The following is an 18,412-nucleotide window of genomic DNA, read 5'->3' on the forward strand; positions in this document are numbered from 1 at the left end:
TCATAAGAAACCTCAAATTAAAAAAAATAATGCATATGTTTTTTATAGCTCAATGGATAGTTTTCATTATAAAACTTATGTACATCTATATACTTATTTCTGAAGAAAATTTCTTTATTTGTTCATATTTAGAAGTTTACTTTATTTGTTCATATTTAGAAGTTTACTTTATTTGTATTGCTTCCTGCCAGGAAGCAATTCCCCCGACATATTTTCCGTATGCAAAGTGACCTCAGTGTGACCATGGAAGTAATATTGAAAAGGAATAACAACGACTTCACTTCAAAGGTTTCATCTGCGTTACCGCCCATCTTTCAATAACTCGTTAATTGGTTCAATATCTAGCATGGAAGTTTAGTCTCCGCATGTGATCGATCTAATCACTGACACTTATCGGTCATTTTCGTGTTCACGGAGAACTACGAACAGACAAGTTTTTTGTCGAATATACTTGCGAAGTAACCCGAATAGTCAATCGTTACATTCCGTTGATGTACGCTGCCGAAAAAAGTCATTCGTTCAATTTTTATTTTAGTCCAATTTTTCCATATTTTTTGTTAGTTTGATCCAAATAGTTTAAACCGACAGCTTTCACATACGAAATTGGAGAACAAAGTTGTGCCATTTCAATTTTAATATTAACAGACAATTAAAAAAACATTTCCGTATAAAGTTAAGAAGATGATTATACAAAAATACGTTTGGACCCCCTTTATTATCAATTAAAATATTCACAATTCTTAACGGTTCTATCCTTCAATTTAAGTTCTTGATACATAAACTAATTTGTGTAAAAATGAATTTACCGTAAGACAGATAGATTCAAGCCCATTTCGTCGGCTTGTTATATGTTTTAGTGTATAGCTTATTATATTAATACAAGCATTCCACAATAAACACTTTTTAAATATATATTTACGAAAATATTATCCCCGTTTTAGTTGTCCAGTTTCAATAATGCAATCAATGACATTTATGACATATACATAAATTTAGAATACTTGAAAGTAAATATTATTTTATTCAATCTCGATAAACTTTGCACATTTCAACAGTAAAAAAATATATGCCTACATTTGCCTACATTATTTTGTTAAACATCATGCGAAACCTGATCGATTCATCGGTATTTACCTGTTTAACTCGGGATCCGCTTTTAACCGGAAAATACTTTTAGAACAGTTTAAAACAAACGGTAAAAAGCTAAAATAAGCTAAATTAAATACAATTTTCCATGTTAAACTGCTGTAGTTTGAACAATTTTCGTCCGTTTTTCAAGTTTTTTACGTCATACGACTTCTTTTGGAAGGTAGATGTTTTATATGATACAGCGCCACCTTCTTATTAATAAACCGCGGATGTCACACAGGTACTTTATAATTAACGGACTCGATAAAACCATGTGACTGATAAGAAATGCCAGATGCCATTTTACAACCGCGGTAACGCAGATAGTAACCAAAGGGGTCTTACCGCTGAGACTATAATTGGATAAAATTGTATGACTTTAGTACAGAGCTCAGCATGCTATAAATACATGCTAATTAGTCGTTGTTATTCCTTCTAAATATTACTTCAATGGTGTGACCCATCTGGTAAAAATCCGGTGATCGCAATACGCATGGATGTCCTTAAAATAAACTATTATCTGAGTGTACATGTTAAAACACGTGCTGAATATCCATGCTTTTTTGTTAATTTTGACAAATCGGTGACAATCGTTTTACTTTGGCTTCAAAACACGAACTTTAATTACCTGCCATATTTTCACAACACTGACCGATTGCAAAAAAAATTGACGATTATACGAAATTTATCGGGACAAAATGATAAAATCGTGCACAGAAGACCTAAGTTTATGATGTTTGTATGCACTGGTTCAAGAATTGGAATAATATTATTTTTTATTGGTCACTCGTTTCTTATGACTTTAATAAACTTAGATTGTGTTGCAATCAGTGACTTTTATCAACAATTTCTACTGGTCCGTAGGACCACCAGCTAACAAAATCTACTGGTCTGACGTAAATTCTACCGGTCTCGGACCACTGGACCAGTGCTAATTTCGACCTCTGCCTACACATAATGCTAAAATGTGTGGGGGTTAAACATGTTTATGAGATCTCAACCCTCCCCCTATACCTCTAGCCAATTTAGAAAATTAAACGGATAACAATACGCACATTAAAATTCAGTTCAAGAGAAGTCCGAGTTTGATGTCAGAAGATATAACAAAAGATACTAAACAAAATGACAATAATACATAAACAACAAGAGACTACTATCAGTTAACTGACATGCCAAAAATGTCAAAACATGATTTATTGTTTGTAATGCATATATATATTAAAAAATAACAATAAGATATGGTATGATTGCAAGAGAGACAATTATTCACAAGAGATATACAAACAGGGATTGAAACATCTATAATGCACTGAATAGCTTTGAACAATAAACACAATTCATACCGTATACGGTATTGTAAACTGGACAAAATGTGAAACAATAAAACATTTGCTTGAAATCAATTATGGAGCAGTCTTTAAAGATCAATATTTGCTAGATTTTATAAGTTCTTATTTAAGGTGGTACCTAACACTGCAGGGAGATAACACTTTAAAAATCAGCTAAACGTTTTAATTACGTTGAGTTGTTAAGGGAACATTAAGCTTTTCAATGATCAAAAGTATTGTCTAGCAAAGTGCTATATAACCAGTGTAATTATTCTGATTAAGTGGTTGGTTTAAATTTTTATATTTTTGTCAAAGGCTCAAAGTAAGTACTTTGTCAAAATTTTATGAAAATTAAAGAGCCAAATTAATTTTAGTCAAGGTGTTGGGTACCTGTACCACCTTAACTCCAAAAAGAAATTTGCAACTGATTTCTAATTTCTGAATTAAACAAAAGATTCAAGAGAAAATTCTGTTGCAGAACTACATAATGATATAGTAATAATATTCAATTATTCTTCTATGTTTTTGTATCATAGAAAAAAGTAATTAACAAAATATCAATATAGTTTGTATCGATTCCTTTCATTTTGTTTTTTCATTAATAATGCTCTACCTGTCCATTCAGATCCTTTTTTAAAGTACATGTATTAGGATGTATTTATTTTCCTGGGTTCCAAGTTTTAAGGATTGAGGAAAAATAAAATTTTCATAGATACTGTAAATTCAGAAATTAATGCAAGGTTGTTATTAGTGCGATGTGCGAAAAATGCGACAGAGCTGTAAACGCAATAATTTAAACTCGCATTTTGAAATATTTTATATGAATTAAACAGGAGTTTTCTGAAAATTGTAAAAATTAAAATCGCATTTAAGTCTAAAATGACAAAATCGCAATAATAAATGCAAGCAATAATTTCTGAATTTACAGTATATATCATGGTGTTCCAAATGTCTGCATGCAATCACTATTTAAGTTCACTTACACGTACAAAATCTATAAAAATTTGTATCGTACAAATAACTATGGATCTACATTATTTATTTTTCTTGTAATTTGAATATTCTTTTATCTTTCAGACTTCCACAGAGGGTGCTTTAATCAGTACGATGACAATCAACGAAGCCAACACTATGCTATGTGTGGCAGATAATTTAGGATTTGTATTTGTATATAATGTTGACGGCTATGCATTGTCAGGGTATGAAGAGGAATCTCCTGAATGTAAGTTTTGTTATAAAAATATTATTTTCTAATGGTACAATCAAAATCCTGAGTTGAAGAAAAACAAGACATTAAACCAAAGAAGAAGAAAAAAGACAAACAAAAGTACATAGAGCACTTTACATAAAATTAGACTGAGCGGCACAAACCCCACAAAAAACTCAAATACTCTAGAAGGGCAGCAGTTTCTGCTCCTCTGATGGCACTCATCATTTTGCCCACAGCAAGGGTTAAAATGGGGGTACTGGCTGTGAAAGACGTATACTTTATTAAACAAGACGACAATTTATGTCTGGCAGGTTACTAAATATCCTTTAAAGATTACAAGATAGTTAAAATGTACCACTGTATTTACATCTGAGATATTATAAGGAGGTATAATGTCACAATTCAGTCAAAAGATTGGTTTGTTTAATTTTTGAATTGGAGATAGAACATCTGTACACTATAGCTAAAGATACTGCAAAATGAAATGTATTAGATTATTATGGAAAAATATTTGGTTGTGTTAATCGGTTTCTACTCATGGTCATTGTTTCCTTCTGTAATGTAAAATCAAGGGGACATAATTGACCAATTACTGTGAAAGTACTTTATTTCGTGGGTATCAATTTTCGTGGTTTGAGCAATATTTACATGTTAGTGGGTTTTTAAATTCGTGGATTTAAGTTTTCTAAAACATATTATTGAAAAATTTAGAAACAAAGGTTACAAATAGTCAGGATTGAAGGAAATTGCAAAGTAATCATTGACCCGTGTAAATCGTAGTGACAACACTAATTAACCCAAGTGAAAGTGATCAACAGAGTAAGGACCATCAAATGTGTTAATCAGGCCATAATCATGTCACCTAAAGAAATCAGTATCATAAACAAATGCTTTAAACCCATCTAGAAATATCAAATAATTCTTATCACAATCAAGCCCAGCATGAAACTATTATTTCCCATATGTACCAAAACTATTAAAGTATTCGCTGATTCGAGGTTATTCAATATATTCTCTTGATCATATCATTAGTCAAACCTTCATGGGGATCTTTCCATGTCTTGGTTTCGACAGTTGTTGTTTTATTTCGTTGGACATTTAAATTCGTGGATAAAGTCATCCACAAAAACCACGAAAATTAATACCCCACGAATAAAAGTACTTTCACAGTACCAGAAAACTGTAATAGATTATAAGATATTTTATAAGAGGATTTCTAAGGTTTGATAAAAATGTTGTAACATATATTTTATTTTTTACAGTGGTGAACACATGGAGAGGACATGTAGATAGTATATCTTGTATAGAGTAAGTAGAGAAAAACAAAGTTATAATGACAGCTTCTATTGACTGTACAGTCAGGTTGTGGAACTATGAATGCAATTATATAGGTAAGGTCTGATTGTATTGTTTAAATAAAAATGATAAAAAAGACAGATTTTAGGCAAATTTGATTTAGATAGTGAACTAACAAAAAGGTGAAAAACTTGCATTTCGAAGGTCATCTAATTGTACCATTTTTCAGTCCGCTCTTATTTTCTAGATTATGTATTCAAATTTCTTTTTACCTTCCAAAGTTTTGTTTAAAAAAAAATCTGCAGCATAACCTCAATTGAATCCTGAAAAGCTGTCAATATTATTTGAAACACAATTATGACCTATTTGTGTTGTTCCAAAATCAAATCCATATTTTAATATTGCAAGTCCTTGTATAAATTTTCTAATATTATTACAGATACATATTTATAAAAAAGGAAAAGATGTGGTATGATTGCATATGAGACAAATCTCCACAAGAGACCAAATGACACAGAAATTAACAGCTATAGGTCACTGTATGGCTTCAACAATAAGCAAAGCCAATATTGCATACATAGTCAGCTATAAAAGGCCCCAAATTTGTCTGTTTGAAATTTTGGCTTAAAATGTCTTATTCTGGTAAAACTCAATGCATAATTTTCAGGTACATTTGGTCAGCCAGAACAGTGGGACCTATATAACAGGTCTACTTTCTGTCATCCCATGGTGCCATATGATGTACTGATGGACCCCATGAGTTTACCATCTCACCCAGTACTGAAAGAAGGAAGTAAGACAGATGATCTACTGGACGAAATTAAAAAGAATGAAGATGAAACTGTTAGTATTACTTGTATGAGAACAAAGATTTTCATAGGGGTCAGAATGATGAAAATCAATCTCAAAGTTTTGAACAAGTATAAAACAGGATATATTCATATTTGATTAGGATGTTTTTGTCTTCAACAAACATGTTCACAGGAAGGGAGGGGGTGGACTTCCTATATACAAGGTGATAGGACGTGCCACTGGAATAGGTCACTTTTTCCAGCTTGAAATTATGGGAATAGATGGAGAAAACTATCAGAAATATATGATAAGGTCGATAAAGGTCCAATTACTTGTATATGAAAAGCCCCGTCATTTTTTCACAGCTGAAAGAATCACCGTAAGTAAACATTACACACAGGTTCCTCGTCTTAAATATTCACTTTTTTCAACACAACCCATGAAACCCAACAATATGGGAAAAGGTTACAATTTTACCTACGCAATATATGTTTGTCTTCTTTAAGCCTAAATTCATGAAATATATTTTTCATTTAGAGTGGTTCTTCTTGGCATAAATCTTCATTCTGTTTCTATGTAAGTTGGCAAAAAAATGGGTTTAGGTTCATTTTAATACATTTATTTTCACTGTAAAATAGACTTAGAAGGTCATTAATTGGTTTTAGAAACTGTATTTCTGCACTCTAAAATTTGATCAAAGAAGTGTATGGCGTAGGGTTACAAAGATAGGACATTTGTTGAAGTCATTATATCCTAGGTTGTGATAAGCATGTGCCATATTACGTTTTATCTTAAATTCTTCCATTATACCTTGTAAATTCATAATAAATGTAATAATAAAAATCCCTCTGAATTTGAAGTGCACAGTTGCAAAATAAAACAGCTTTAAAATAAGAACCCAGATTTATTGGTTAAAAAGATAGCCTAAGCATTAAAATAAAATTAGTTCAAATTTTATATATAGCTTGCATTGGTAAGTTGAAGAGCTCATTTTTCTGAGCCCCCTCTTCCCCTTTTTTTTTTTACCTTGGACCCTGCCATTTTCATTTATTCCTGGAACTGCACTATATGTTTTATAAATGAATTATGTCATTAAACACAAAAGTCTGAAGTGAAGAGCTTTTCATGTTATTTCTACCTACTTTTTCACTATTCAAGATAGATTAATAATTAGAATAGAATCATGTGGTGGTTGTTTTTTGTTGAATACATGGTGGATGAACTGGCAACTATTGGAAGATATATTATCACTTGATGTCACTGGTGGGGTTCAGTTAGCATAATAGTAGTTATTGAAAGAATGATTCAACAAACAAAAAAGAATGTTAATATTATCAAATATAAAAAAAAGAATTTAGGGTATGATTACCAATGAGATAGGGAGATTAACAACTATAGGTCACCGTTTGTAAGATCTTCAACAATGAGCCAAGCCTATACTGAATAGTTAGCCCTGCAATGACAAATGTGAAAAAAATCAAATGAAAAATAATGGCCTAATTTATGTTCAAAATAATGAATGAAAAACATGTTAATATTAAATAAGAAATTGTGAATCAAAATACATTTGCAAACAATAGCCATGAAAATTTAGGTCAGAAGCACATTTTTCTTGTTATTTGACAACTAAAGAAATTTGTTAAGATTTCATATGAGAATCAGTGGTAGAAGTGCTATTGCAAATACTGATGTGAACTAAGTTAATTAGTTATCAATGGTATTTTTAGATATGTTGTAATACACAAATATTATCCTTGTACATAGGATTGATAGTTCTGAACTAAAAATAACCAAATTTACCACATTACAAAGAATAAAATAAAACTTGCCAATATTGCATGAGTTTATTTTTTAAATAATGTACAATATAACACGGTTATTGAATATATTTTAGGCAAAGATACAGCCACCATATACATCTTATGCCAAACCACAGATCAATGTAGATGATGAAACAATTGCTAGAGATATCAAAGATCTAAATGGCATCCTCAAAGATACAGGACTTGATGAAGAACAAGCAAAGAATAATCACGGGAAATGGTAGGTGTAAAATCCATGACAATGTCCATTTAAAAGTAGCAAATGAGGTGTTACTCGTCTTCAATATCCAAACCCCATGAACAATTTTTACTTCTTATATAAATAATTTTCAGCAAGGCCTTAATCACTTAATTATTTTTCAAATACTGTAAATTTAGAGAAATAAAATTGTATGTTTTCATTATTGTGAATTATGTTGTGCAATATTTACTTAATTTTAAACTAGCATTTTAAAATTTGAATTCATCCTTTGTATGCAGAATTTTCAAAAAAAACTTTTTTTGCTGCAAACTTATTTGCTGATGAATAGATACACAACAATTTATGAATGGATTATGAGAAAGAACAGAAATTTCAAAAATCAAATAAACATTTTTCACAAAATTAAAGAATTTCAACATTAATATATAAGGGACCTTACTCAAGATCTTGATCACATAACATAATTGAATTTTTTTTGGCAATTTGGAATTGAGTAAAAAAATATCTAAAGGAAGGAATAACATAAACATGAACAAAGACAAAGACAGAAATTTGAAAAGTCAAAATCAATCCATTGCTATTTGATATAATGTTACATTTATAAAATACAAATAAAACATCAAAATATACAAAATTAAAAAACTGTCAAAAAATATCTGAGTTGTCTCCCATAGATCATAACATTTTTGAAGTTTTGATTTTTATCCTGCATGAAATTACAAAGTTTAAATTTAGGAACATGTTTTATAAATCCACATAATTTTATCCAAAACTATGCAAAGAACTGTTAAGAATTATACAGCTTCTTGACCTCATGGCAAATGAAGACTTTGCTAAATTCACCTCAGGACATCATAAAATTGAGAAAGGCAATGGTGAATATGTCAAAGCGACAACCACCCGACCATAGAGCAAACAACAGCCGAAGGCAACCAATGGATCTTCAATGCAGCAAGAATTCCCGCACCCGTAGGTGTCCTTCAGCTGGCCCCTAAAATATGCATAATAGTACAGTGATAATGGACGTCATACTGAACTCCGAATTATACACAAGAAACTAAAATTTAAAATCATACAATACTAACAAAGGCCAGAGGCTCCTGACTTGGGACAGGCGCAAAATTGCAGCGGGGTTAAACATGTTTATGAAATCTCAACCCTCCCCCTGAACCTCTAGCTAATGTAGAAAAGTAAAAGAATAACAATACGCACATTAAAATTCAGTTCAAGAGAAGTCAGAGTCCAATGTCAAAAGATGTAACAAAAGAAAATAGATAAAATGACAATAATACATAAATAACAACAGATACTAGCAGTTGACTGACATGCCAGCTCCAGACCTCAATTAAACTGATTGAAAGATTATGTCTTCATCATATGAATATCAAGTACAATCCCTTCTGTTAGGGGTTTAGTATCATACTATCATAAAATATATGAGAAGAACATAACCCGTGTCATGCCAACAACTGTTTTTTTTAGAAATAAATGTGTTTAGTTCCGATGCAAAGACCCTATCAGTGAATCAATGTTAAAGCCAAAATATGCAATCTTTAATGACCTGACAACATAGAATATATAAGTTATTTTCCCTTTTAAATAGAATTCTAAGGTCATGTTCATACTAATCTGTAGATTTAAAGAGCTAGGGTTTGAAACAATGCATTATTCTTTCACCTACTTTGTTTATATTTCACTGAGCATTGCTTTAATGACTTGACATTAATGTTTACACGATCATTGCATATAATATAAACTAATGACTGAGTCACCAAAAAAATAAATTGAAAAGTTTTAAAAATAAAGAGATGTATAATTTAATAAGTGTTAAGAATAGATTCCACACAACTACAATCAAAAGGTAGACCGCATTGTTTGGCCTTATAATATACCCAGTAACAAATTATACAAGGGAGTTAAATCTTGTCAGCATAATTTAAAATAAAAAATATTCAGTACTACCAGAATGTATTTACATTAAAAGGATCGACAAAAAAACACCCTAATGAGAATCAATAGGATATGAAAAGGAAGAGAATCATTAAAAGAAGAATAATTAAAAGAAAAAGTCATTAATTGCAGTATTGACAAGTAAATTAAAAATTTTTCAAAAAATGACATCAAATTTAAATGGTTGAAAATATTCACCAGTTATTTCCCTTAGATTGTTGATTTTACTCTGTATAATTTAATAAGTTGAGTTTTCCTAAATGATTGGTGAAAAACTCCAGTTAAATTTTTAAGACCTGTACTATTTATGAATTTTTTGTTTTAAATAAAATTGATTACAATATTCTGGATTCAAATGTAAACAAAACTTTGAGTTAACTTTGACACATTTCACAAGCTATTGTTTGCAGTTGATAAGAATTCAAGAAGACTCATGTTTTCTCTGGCTGTTTATGACGTCTTTACACTAAATCCATTGGATGTTGGATGTGTACAGATTGATAGTTTAGTCTAAGATGCATGATTTTTTTCATTAGTTGTTGGTGGCTTTGAACTAGCTGTCAGATAACTGCGAGTACTCTCAGATATGTTCTTTGTGTCTTTTTTGTGTCGGGATGTATAAGTACCGGGCCACGTCCACTTGTATTTTTGTCAATCTGATGAGTTAAGCCTTTTCAACTGATTTTTATAGTTCAATCTTATGTTGTACTGTTATACCACTGTCCCAGGTTAGGGGGAGGGTTTGGATCCCGCTAACATGTTTAACCCCGCCACATTATTTATGTTTGTGCCTGTCCCAAGTCAGGAGCCTGTAATTCAGTGGTTGTTGTTTGTTTATGTGTTACACATTTTGTTTTTCGTTCATTTTTTTTACATAAATAAGGCCGTTAGTTTTCTCGTTTGAATTGTTTTATATTGTCTTATCGGGGCCTTTTATAGCTGATTATGCGGTATGGGCTTTGCTCATTGTTGAAGGCCTTACGGTGACCTATAGTTGTTAATGTCTTTGTCATTTTGGTCTTTTGTGGATAGTTGTCTCATTGGCAATCATACCATATCTTCTTTTCTATATTAACACTGTACTTTAGTTGTTTATTTTTTACTAAATGTATAACAGGAGATTATGAAATTCTTTGACTAAGCACAGACAGTTACTCAATGAAGTTATCACAAAATTGTTATTAAGAGGAAAGTTTTTGAAATATTCCTTCTGTTTTATATTGTTTGATATATCATACAAAATATTTGTTATTCTCTGCTTTAAAAAGGGTGGCTACACTGTTTTACCTCTGTCTGTCCATCAATCAGTCCGTCCATCCCATGAATATTTTTTTGTCGCATTTTTCTCAGGAACTACAATGCAAGGATTTATGAAATTTGGTTTCAGAATTTATCTAAGTCAGCTATACCATGTGATGCGTTTTCAGATTCATCTCTCTTCAACTTCCTGATTACCTAATACATTTAACACATGTTAAAGTTGGCTAAGTTGAAAATTTTCATCACCATTTTTCTCAGGAACTACAATACAAGGATTTCTGAAATTTGGTTTCTGGGGTTAATATATGTCAGCTAAACTTTGTGATTCATTTTCAGATTCATCACTCAACAACTTCCTGTTTACTGAACACTAACATGGTTTTTACACTAATTAACAATATCCACTTGAGGCTGGGTATCATCAGTGAGCAGTAGCTCTCAGTTACACTTGTTTGGTTGAAATATTTTCCACTTAATATTAAGCATGCTGCAATTAATCATAACAAATTGCCGGTATTGCTTGTCATTTTTGCTGGTACAGGGAGAGATGCTGATATTTGTTTTTACTTGGTAGAGATTTTCTATTATTTAGTTCATGAACAGAACACGGGTACCAGATTTTTTGATATGAAATAGTTCAACTTCCATAGTACATAAAATATATCATACATTTATTTATTTTTTCTGTCTTTCAGGTTACGACCAAGAAAACAAAGATCAAGAAAATAGACAAAGGAGGACCATCAGATTATCAGACATTAAAATGGTCCCAAATTGTGGACCCACCTATAAATCCAGATTTTCCAAAAGTGAAATTTGACAAAGACGATCCTTTTGGTTCAGACATGGACCCTGAAATGATGACCAATAGTCTTAAATCTTTTACCAATAAACAGCAAGCTGTGTCGTAATATTGGTCTTTTATATAAAAGAAACACTTTTAAATTGAGATGGTTTTTTTATTGTTTTATTGTAATGATATTTCTATTAAATGCATTTATTTTTGCAGAAGGAAAAAATGTAATGTATTGAAATATTTTAATGAAATTTCTTTGGATTTTTTTTAATGAAGAGACATAATTATGGACAGAAACAAGACTTGCAATATAAAAAGCCTTGATAAATCTCTTCAAATATTTATCTTTAATAGTAGCAAAATATTATAAATCTATATCGTAATGACCAATATTTGAAGAGATTTATCAAGGCTTTTTATATTGCAAGTCTTGTTTCTGTCCATAATTATGTTCATCAAATGAAAAATGTGATAACTATTATTTTTGTAAATGTTATATATACTCACTTTTAACTTATCTGTTTTGTATAGTGTTTGTATATATGTAAATATTTCAGAGTCTATGGTACTGTTATAGTATTATATTTGACAAATTTATGCAATATTTCCTCATGTGTGCCAAGCTAATATAAAAATATATGATAGACTGTCTAAATTGTAAATATCATTTTTTTGTGGATTAAGAAAAACTTGCATTTTCATGGATGTTTGATTTCGTGGTTTTGCTCAACTCAAAACCTAAATAAAATTAGTAATTCGTTGAAAATTTGTATTTGTGGTTCACCTGTACCCACGAAACCCTTGGTATTCAACGATTTATAATGAATCCACAGTAAATAGATTTTAATTGTTACAATAAACACCACTGTTTTTTTATGATATGAACAAAAGTGCTATTTGTTAAGCCCTATGCACTATATGTGAATGTTCTTTTGCTGGGAACCTTATAGAGCAAATCCATGTACCTGTATTACCTAGCATTTACATTTAAAGAACTAAAACATCCTTTCTCAATACGTTTTGTCAGGTTTCCCATGCCAGTGGGACAGTGGCATATTTTTTTCAAAATTAATAGGGAGGCATAAGAATTTTTAACCCAATCCACCATTTTTCTGTTACAAATTAAGATTTGATTATATCATGTATATCTAGCATCTCTTTCTTCCAAAACTTTATTTCAGTTGTACAATGTGATTAGGACTTTTATGTCTGAAACTTTATTTATGACAATCAGAATTTTTTTTTATTCTTTACCCTTTTCCCAAAAAGTATATTCTTGCTAACTATTTTTGTTTGATGTTTTGAAACATATATTTATTTTAACATTCTTGTACTCATTCTCCTCCTTCAGATATTGTCAGCTGAAAAAATCAACCACTTTTTTCTACTTAATTTTGAAACAATAAAAAATATTTATTTTTTGAGAAATTTAAATTGTAACAAATCATAAAATATTCGAACTTATATAAACTATTTCGCACAAACTTTTCTTGTGACAAACACAGGATTGTTCTATTCTTGTAACTTCAATCAAAAGTTTGTAGCAAACTGCCACTTATAGAATAATGTTTTATTTATCCTTTTAACAATATTTAATATTCTGTTGTTAGATTTGCCAAGCACTGTTGTTTTTTCATTTTATGTATTCGTCCACAACAAGAATCTGTGATGCATTTCTATTTCAAAATAAAATTAAAAGCATGATGTGTTTTTGTGTTACTGATAGCCGTCTTTACATTCTTGATCAAATGACCAGTTTTATCTGTGTCTAACATCAGACAGAAAAAAAGAGTTTCATAAGTTGTTATGTGTTTTTTATGTTACTGATGGACTTCTTTACAATGTTAAGTTTTTTTTTAATAATGGCAGTTACTTCTTTGTCAAATAAGCAGTTTTATCAGTGTCTAACATAAGACAGAAAAAGAGTTTCATGCGTTGTTATATTCCTTTCAGTCTTTATCACAGGTTAGGTCCATTACTGTTTGTTAGGTATCCTTGAATCCTCTTACATGTGGGCATGACCAGCAATTTGCACTGGGACCTTGGTGACAAAGTGGTCTAAGTTATTCATCTACTGTATCATAAGAATGTAATGTCAAGTTCTCAACACTGAGGTTTTGAATTCGATCCCTGTATATGGCATATTCTGATTCTTAATTGGCTAGAATTGCTTGTTTAACTCCTGAAGGTCAGTGGTTTTCTTTGCATGCAGGCTTCTTTTCTGCTGTTGTATTTTCTATGGTCGGGTTGTTGTCTCTTTGATACATTCCACATTTCCATTCTCAATTTTATTCCTACATTAATTAAATCTTGCCACCATAATAAATCTATTGGCACTGAAAGTGGTATTGAAACACCAATAGAACATGGCAATCAATTACTCAATTTGCACTTATGAAGAATGAGGAGAGATGTTTATTACTGTAAATTCAGAAATTATTGAGAGCATTTTTTCTTTTTTAGCCTAGGCTTTGTCAGGTTTTTTTATCTATCAGTTTGATTGTCCCTCTGGTATCTTTCTCCCCTCTTTGATAGGAATCAATGCCAAAAGCCAAAATGTCTTTAAAGTTGAATTACTAACAAATACCTATCAGCGTAATGTAACTAATTCGAGACCCTGCCACATATATCATGATCAAGTGATTTTGAATAGTTAGTAATTTTTAAACTGGTTTAGATTTAAATTGATGTCACAATAAATAATTTTGATACTGCAGCACATAAGATCATATCTTAGTGCATAGAAAGGACATTAAAATAGGTCAATATAATACCTACTTTTCATTGTTAACCGTTTCTCGTTCTTAGCATTTTATAGCCCATGACTTGTCAACTTCAAGATAATCTTTTTTAACATGTATTCACAGCTCCTTTTGTTTGATTTTATCTTTAAATTCAATGCACGCGAAGATGAGAAATCCTATGATTTAAAGATGAGGCAGAAGCCACCCAAGAACATTCAAAACTTAGATCAAGAGAAATTTGTTTAGATCATTGCACAAAACGTTAAAGGACGGAAGGCACAAACAATACAGTATTTAAGACACGTTACAGAAATTTAAACCTGATCAGCCGATGTAAAGTGAAAACGGTACTATTCCATTTTCCAAGCATTATGTGAAGGTCCTGTGATTGGATGTAAAGGTACAATTTTTTTAGTTATCTATGAATAACTGCAGTGTGTTTATTTACAGCATAGATTTGAAACCTTTTGAAATATTTTCTAGAGACTTATTCGAAAAGACTTCAAAAAATTTCATAAATGCGGTGTAAAATGACGTTGGACATGAATAACACAAACAAGCTCCGTTGGAAGTTATTCATGATACTATTTGGCTTCAATTTTTAAAACAGAGTTATAAAGTACAATATATATAGTGCCTAAAAAGATTTTGGGAGGTACACGCAATTGATCTTAAAACGATGGCATTGACTTAATAAGATGTCAAAAAATCGACAGTTCGGACATATTTTTACTTTATTTGATGATTACTTAAGTTTGGGACTAATTGTATTAAAATATTCCAATGAAACTGAAAAATGTTTTTTTGTTCAGATTAACAATAATTTTACCTGGCGTAGCCGTGCATAAAATGTATTTCAGCATTTCTCTTCGAAAATGGCTTGTTACTTTGAACAAAACGCATATTTGTAATCTTTCTCTTTTTATCCAAATAAGTTATTTAAAGATTTGCAATTTACTATGAATTCTGAAAATTTGGTGACAATAGCAGAAGTGGCGATTCTTACCTTTCATACCTTTACTTTCATTGATAAAAAATAACATGGACTCGTCTTAGAGTCTAGTTTGAAGGTCATATAAGTTACTGTACACATTCGTACACATTCTGATTAAATCAACAGTCATGTAAGAAACGCATAAACCGTTTGAAGGTTAATTAATAATAACTTTATCCAATCAAATTGCTTAAGACTCAATAACAAGGACCGTTCCGGGATCCACATCATAGTAAGTAATAAAGGTAAACTTAGTAAGGAGAACATGTCAGAAATTTCGAGTTAGTTTTTCGCAAAAACGAATTAAAAATTTTCAACCAAACATTTTGCTATAATTTCATAAACAGGTCTTTCTGTATTGGTATAGTTTTTGGATCTTTCATTTGCGTATTTCAGGCAATAAAAAGTTTTGGCTTCAAAATTGTAGATAATTATTGAATTTATACAGAAAATGCGCCCTTTTAAAACGTTAAATGATTCACAAATAATATATGACTACAACGTTATTTCATTTCTTAAAACACTGTGAAAAATGTCATCCTGATTGGTACAGTTTTATTGTCACGAAGTGTGTTACAATGAACACTGGTATAGCAAACATCGTATTCCCTCACACAATGTCATCATACACTATAACACCACTCACAACTGTTTAACCAGGTTTTCATTATAAAAAAGTGGTAAATTAAGAAAGTATTAGTATTGTTGCCTATGGCAGAATAAAATAGTACCGTTTTCCCTATTAACTATCAACACAATGTATGTTTATGTATTATTCAGAGCGTATGTTTTAAAAGGTATATAACCGTGATTTTGCCCCCCCCCCCCCTGTTTTGAATGCCAACGTTTGGAGTGTTACCTGTTAAAAGTCTCTTCATCTATCATAGATGAAGGTCCGTAAAAGAGGGTAACTCCCCTTTGAAAATAAAAGTAGCCTGGAAATCAAGCCAAATATTTTCTCTGTACACTACTTAGATGCAGTGAAATAACATTAAGAGTATTACAGAAGCAAAGAAAGTTGCTGGGACTATTTAAAAAAAATCTGAATAATATTTAAACATTTAACAGTTTATTAATGTGCGAACAAAATAATTTGGAAAAAATCAATGAGACCACAAATCGTGTCACTAGGTATGCTAGGGAAAATAACTTAATCCTGTACATAAAACATTTAAATCTAGGTTTTCATATCGTGAGAATTTTGTTTCACAACGTGTGACACATTTTAAAGTGGAATGAACTTAGTGAACTAATGAATAACAGGTTTCAATTACACACGTTTGTATGCGTTTGTATCTCTTTAGCATTGTCTTATTAAAAAATGTCGAAAATAAATTTATTATCACACTTCAGTAAGGGATAGATCGAAAGACGGGTTACAATTACAGATATATAAACCTATTAAAACCTTCAAAAGTGAACACACACACAGAAAACTGAGATTTCAAACAATGAAAGCATTAAACATACCTAGTTTTTTGTACATACAAGTAATGCAAAATAAGAAATAACCTAGACATTAACTTTAACGTGTTTTACTGTTAAATGTGACCTACAGTTTGTGAAAATTTTATATCCTTATAATCGTAATCCATGGCTAGCTGCATGTTAAATCTGTTGCATTACAATCTCCTATTTAGCACAAAACAAAATTACAGGTTGACAATTAATTTATGAAGTCTACTACCTTGTCCATATCTTTTTTTCTATTTTATACCTGCAAATCTCATTAGAAAGTGACAGTATACGTTAATTTGATAAATTATTTTCAATGATAAGGCTATTTTTTGTTAAAGGTTATTTTGTTTTCTTGGTAGTGTTTTCTGTACTCAACACATTGGGTTTAGGCATTAGATACGATAAAGCCAAACCTAAGTATTTCTCCCCAGAGTCGACACTATTAAAATTTACTTAATCTACCACGTTTCCCAGTGAAAATCTAGACAAAACAGATACATGTGAAATTAGTACTTTGTTATTCTGATATAGATATTGTTGCAAGGCCATCTTCGAATGTAAATTGTTTAACTTCCAACTGCCGTAGCTTAACAAAAGAGTCATCCAAAGATGGAAAAATGAAATACTACGACCTTGTTTTTAAAACGTTGAAAATTCTACTATACCATCTGTTATATAACTGGACCCGATGATCGGATTGACATTGTTTAAAAAGTGTCAATACTTTCTTAATATAAGGATACTATATCATAAAGTGGTTGATTGAAAGAAAAGACTTCTTGACTACTTGATAGATTTGCAAGCAACAGCAGCACACCAAGGTGTGGTTACGTTACATAAACCGCGATACATGAGGGTGATGTGTGCCGTATTTAATGGGGATGTTGGGATAACACGAAAGTGAATACATGTTTATCTAAATATTTTTAACGACATTGAAACATAATATTAAGAAAAGAAAATATCTGAAACTTAAAGCGTTTCTAAAATGAATTCATGTTCATGAGAAATAAAGACAACAGTAGTATACCGCTGTACGAAATTAGAGAAACTAGATAAAACCTTGTGTATTTACACATTTACAGTCCACTTAGTCAATTTTTGTCTTCTTTATGACAATCAGCTTAGATTTTTGGCATGTTTTATCTGCACACAAGTACTGTCTATATTGTCGACATCAATTGTATAGTGTATACAACCACTATTTAAACTTCAAGTGGGTAGAAATTACATTTTGTGATCAGACGCGATAATAAAATAGTCCGTCTCCTCCTACGTTTAATTTATTTGATAGCGGAAAGAGTCCTTTAAGTAATAGATGAATCTTCATTTTTAGACAGTTTATCTATAGATTTATATGTCGATTTGCAAGAAAGAGTAGCGTTGTAATATGATTACGTCCGAAAAGTAAGTGCAAAGGGTTGAGTGGTT

General features: G+C 30.9%; 2 protein-coding genes across 2 annotated transcripts in view; both read left to right on the top strand.

The window, feature by feature from the left end:
* LOC134697951 (WD repeat-containing protein 49-like) overlaps window positions 1–4,978 on the top strand; it is a 25,247-nt gene extending 20,269 nt beyond the window's left edge. The window contains exons 6-7 of the mRNA XM_063560236.1: window positions 3,534–3,678; window positions 4,929–4,978. Of these exons, the coding sequence (XP_063416306.1) occupies window positions 3,534–3,678; window positions 4,929–4,978 (195 nt within the window). The remainder of the gene's footprint in view (window positions 1–3,533; window positions 3,679–4,928) is intronic.
* LOC134696583 (uncharacterized) overlaps window positions 1–18,412 on the top strand; it is a 111,621-nt gene that overhangs the window by 4,849 nt on the left and 88,360 nt on the right. The window contains exons 5-9 of the mRNA XM_063558442.1: window positions 3,534–3,678; window positions 4,929–5,057; window positions 5,630–5,805; window positions 7,649–7,797; window positions 11,685–11,775. Of these exons, the coding sequence (XP_063414512.1) occupies window positions 5,000–5,057; window positions 5,630–5,805; window positions 7,649–7,797; window positions 11,685–11,718 (417 nt within the window). The 5' untranslated portion in view covers window positions 3,534–3,678; window positions 4,929–4,999 and the 3' untranslated portion in view covers window positions 11,719–11,775. The remainder of the gene's footprint in view (window positions 1–3,533; window positions 3,679–4,928; window positions 5,058–5,629; window positions 5,806–7,648; window positions 7,798–11,684; window positions 11,776–18,412) is intronic.

Source organism: Mytilus trossulus, chromosome 14, assembly GCF_036588685.1.
Source record: "Mytilus trossulus isolate FHL-02 chromosome 14, PNRI_Mtr1.1.1.hap1, whole genome shotgun sequence".
NCBI classification, from domain to species: domain Eukaryota; kingdom Metazoa; phylum Mollusca; class Bivalvia; order Mytilida; family Mytilidae; genus Mytilus; species Mytilus trossulus.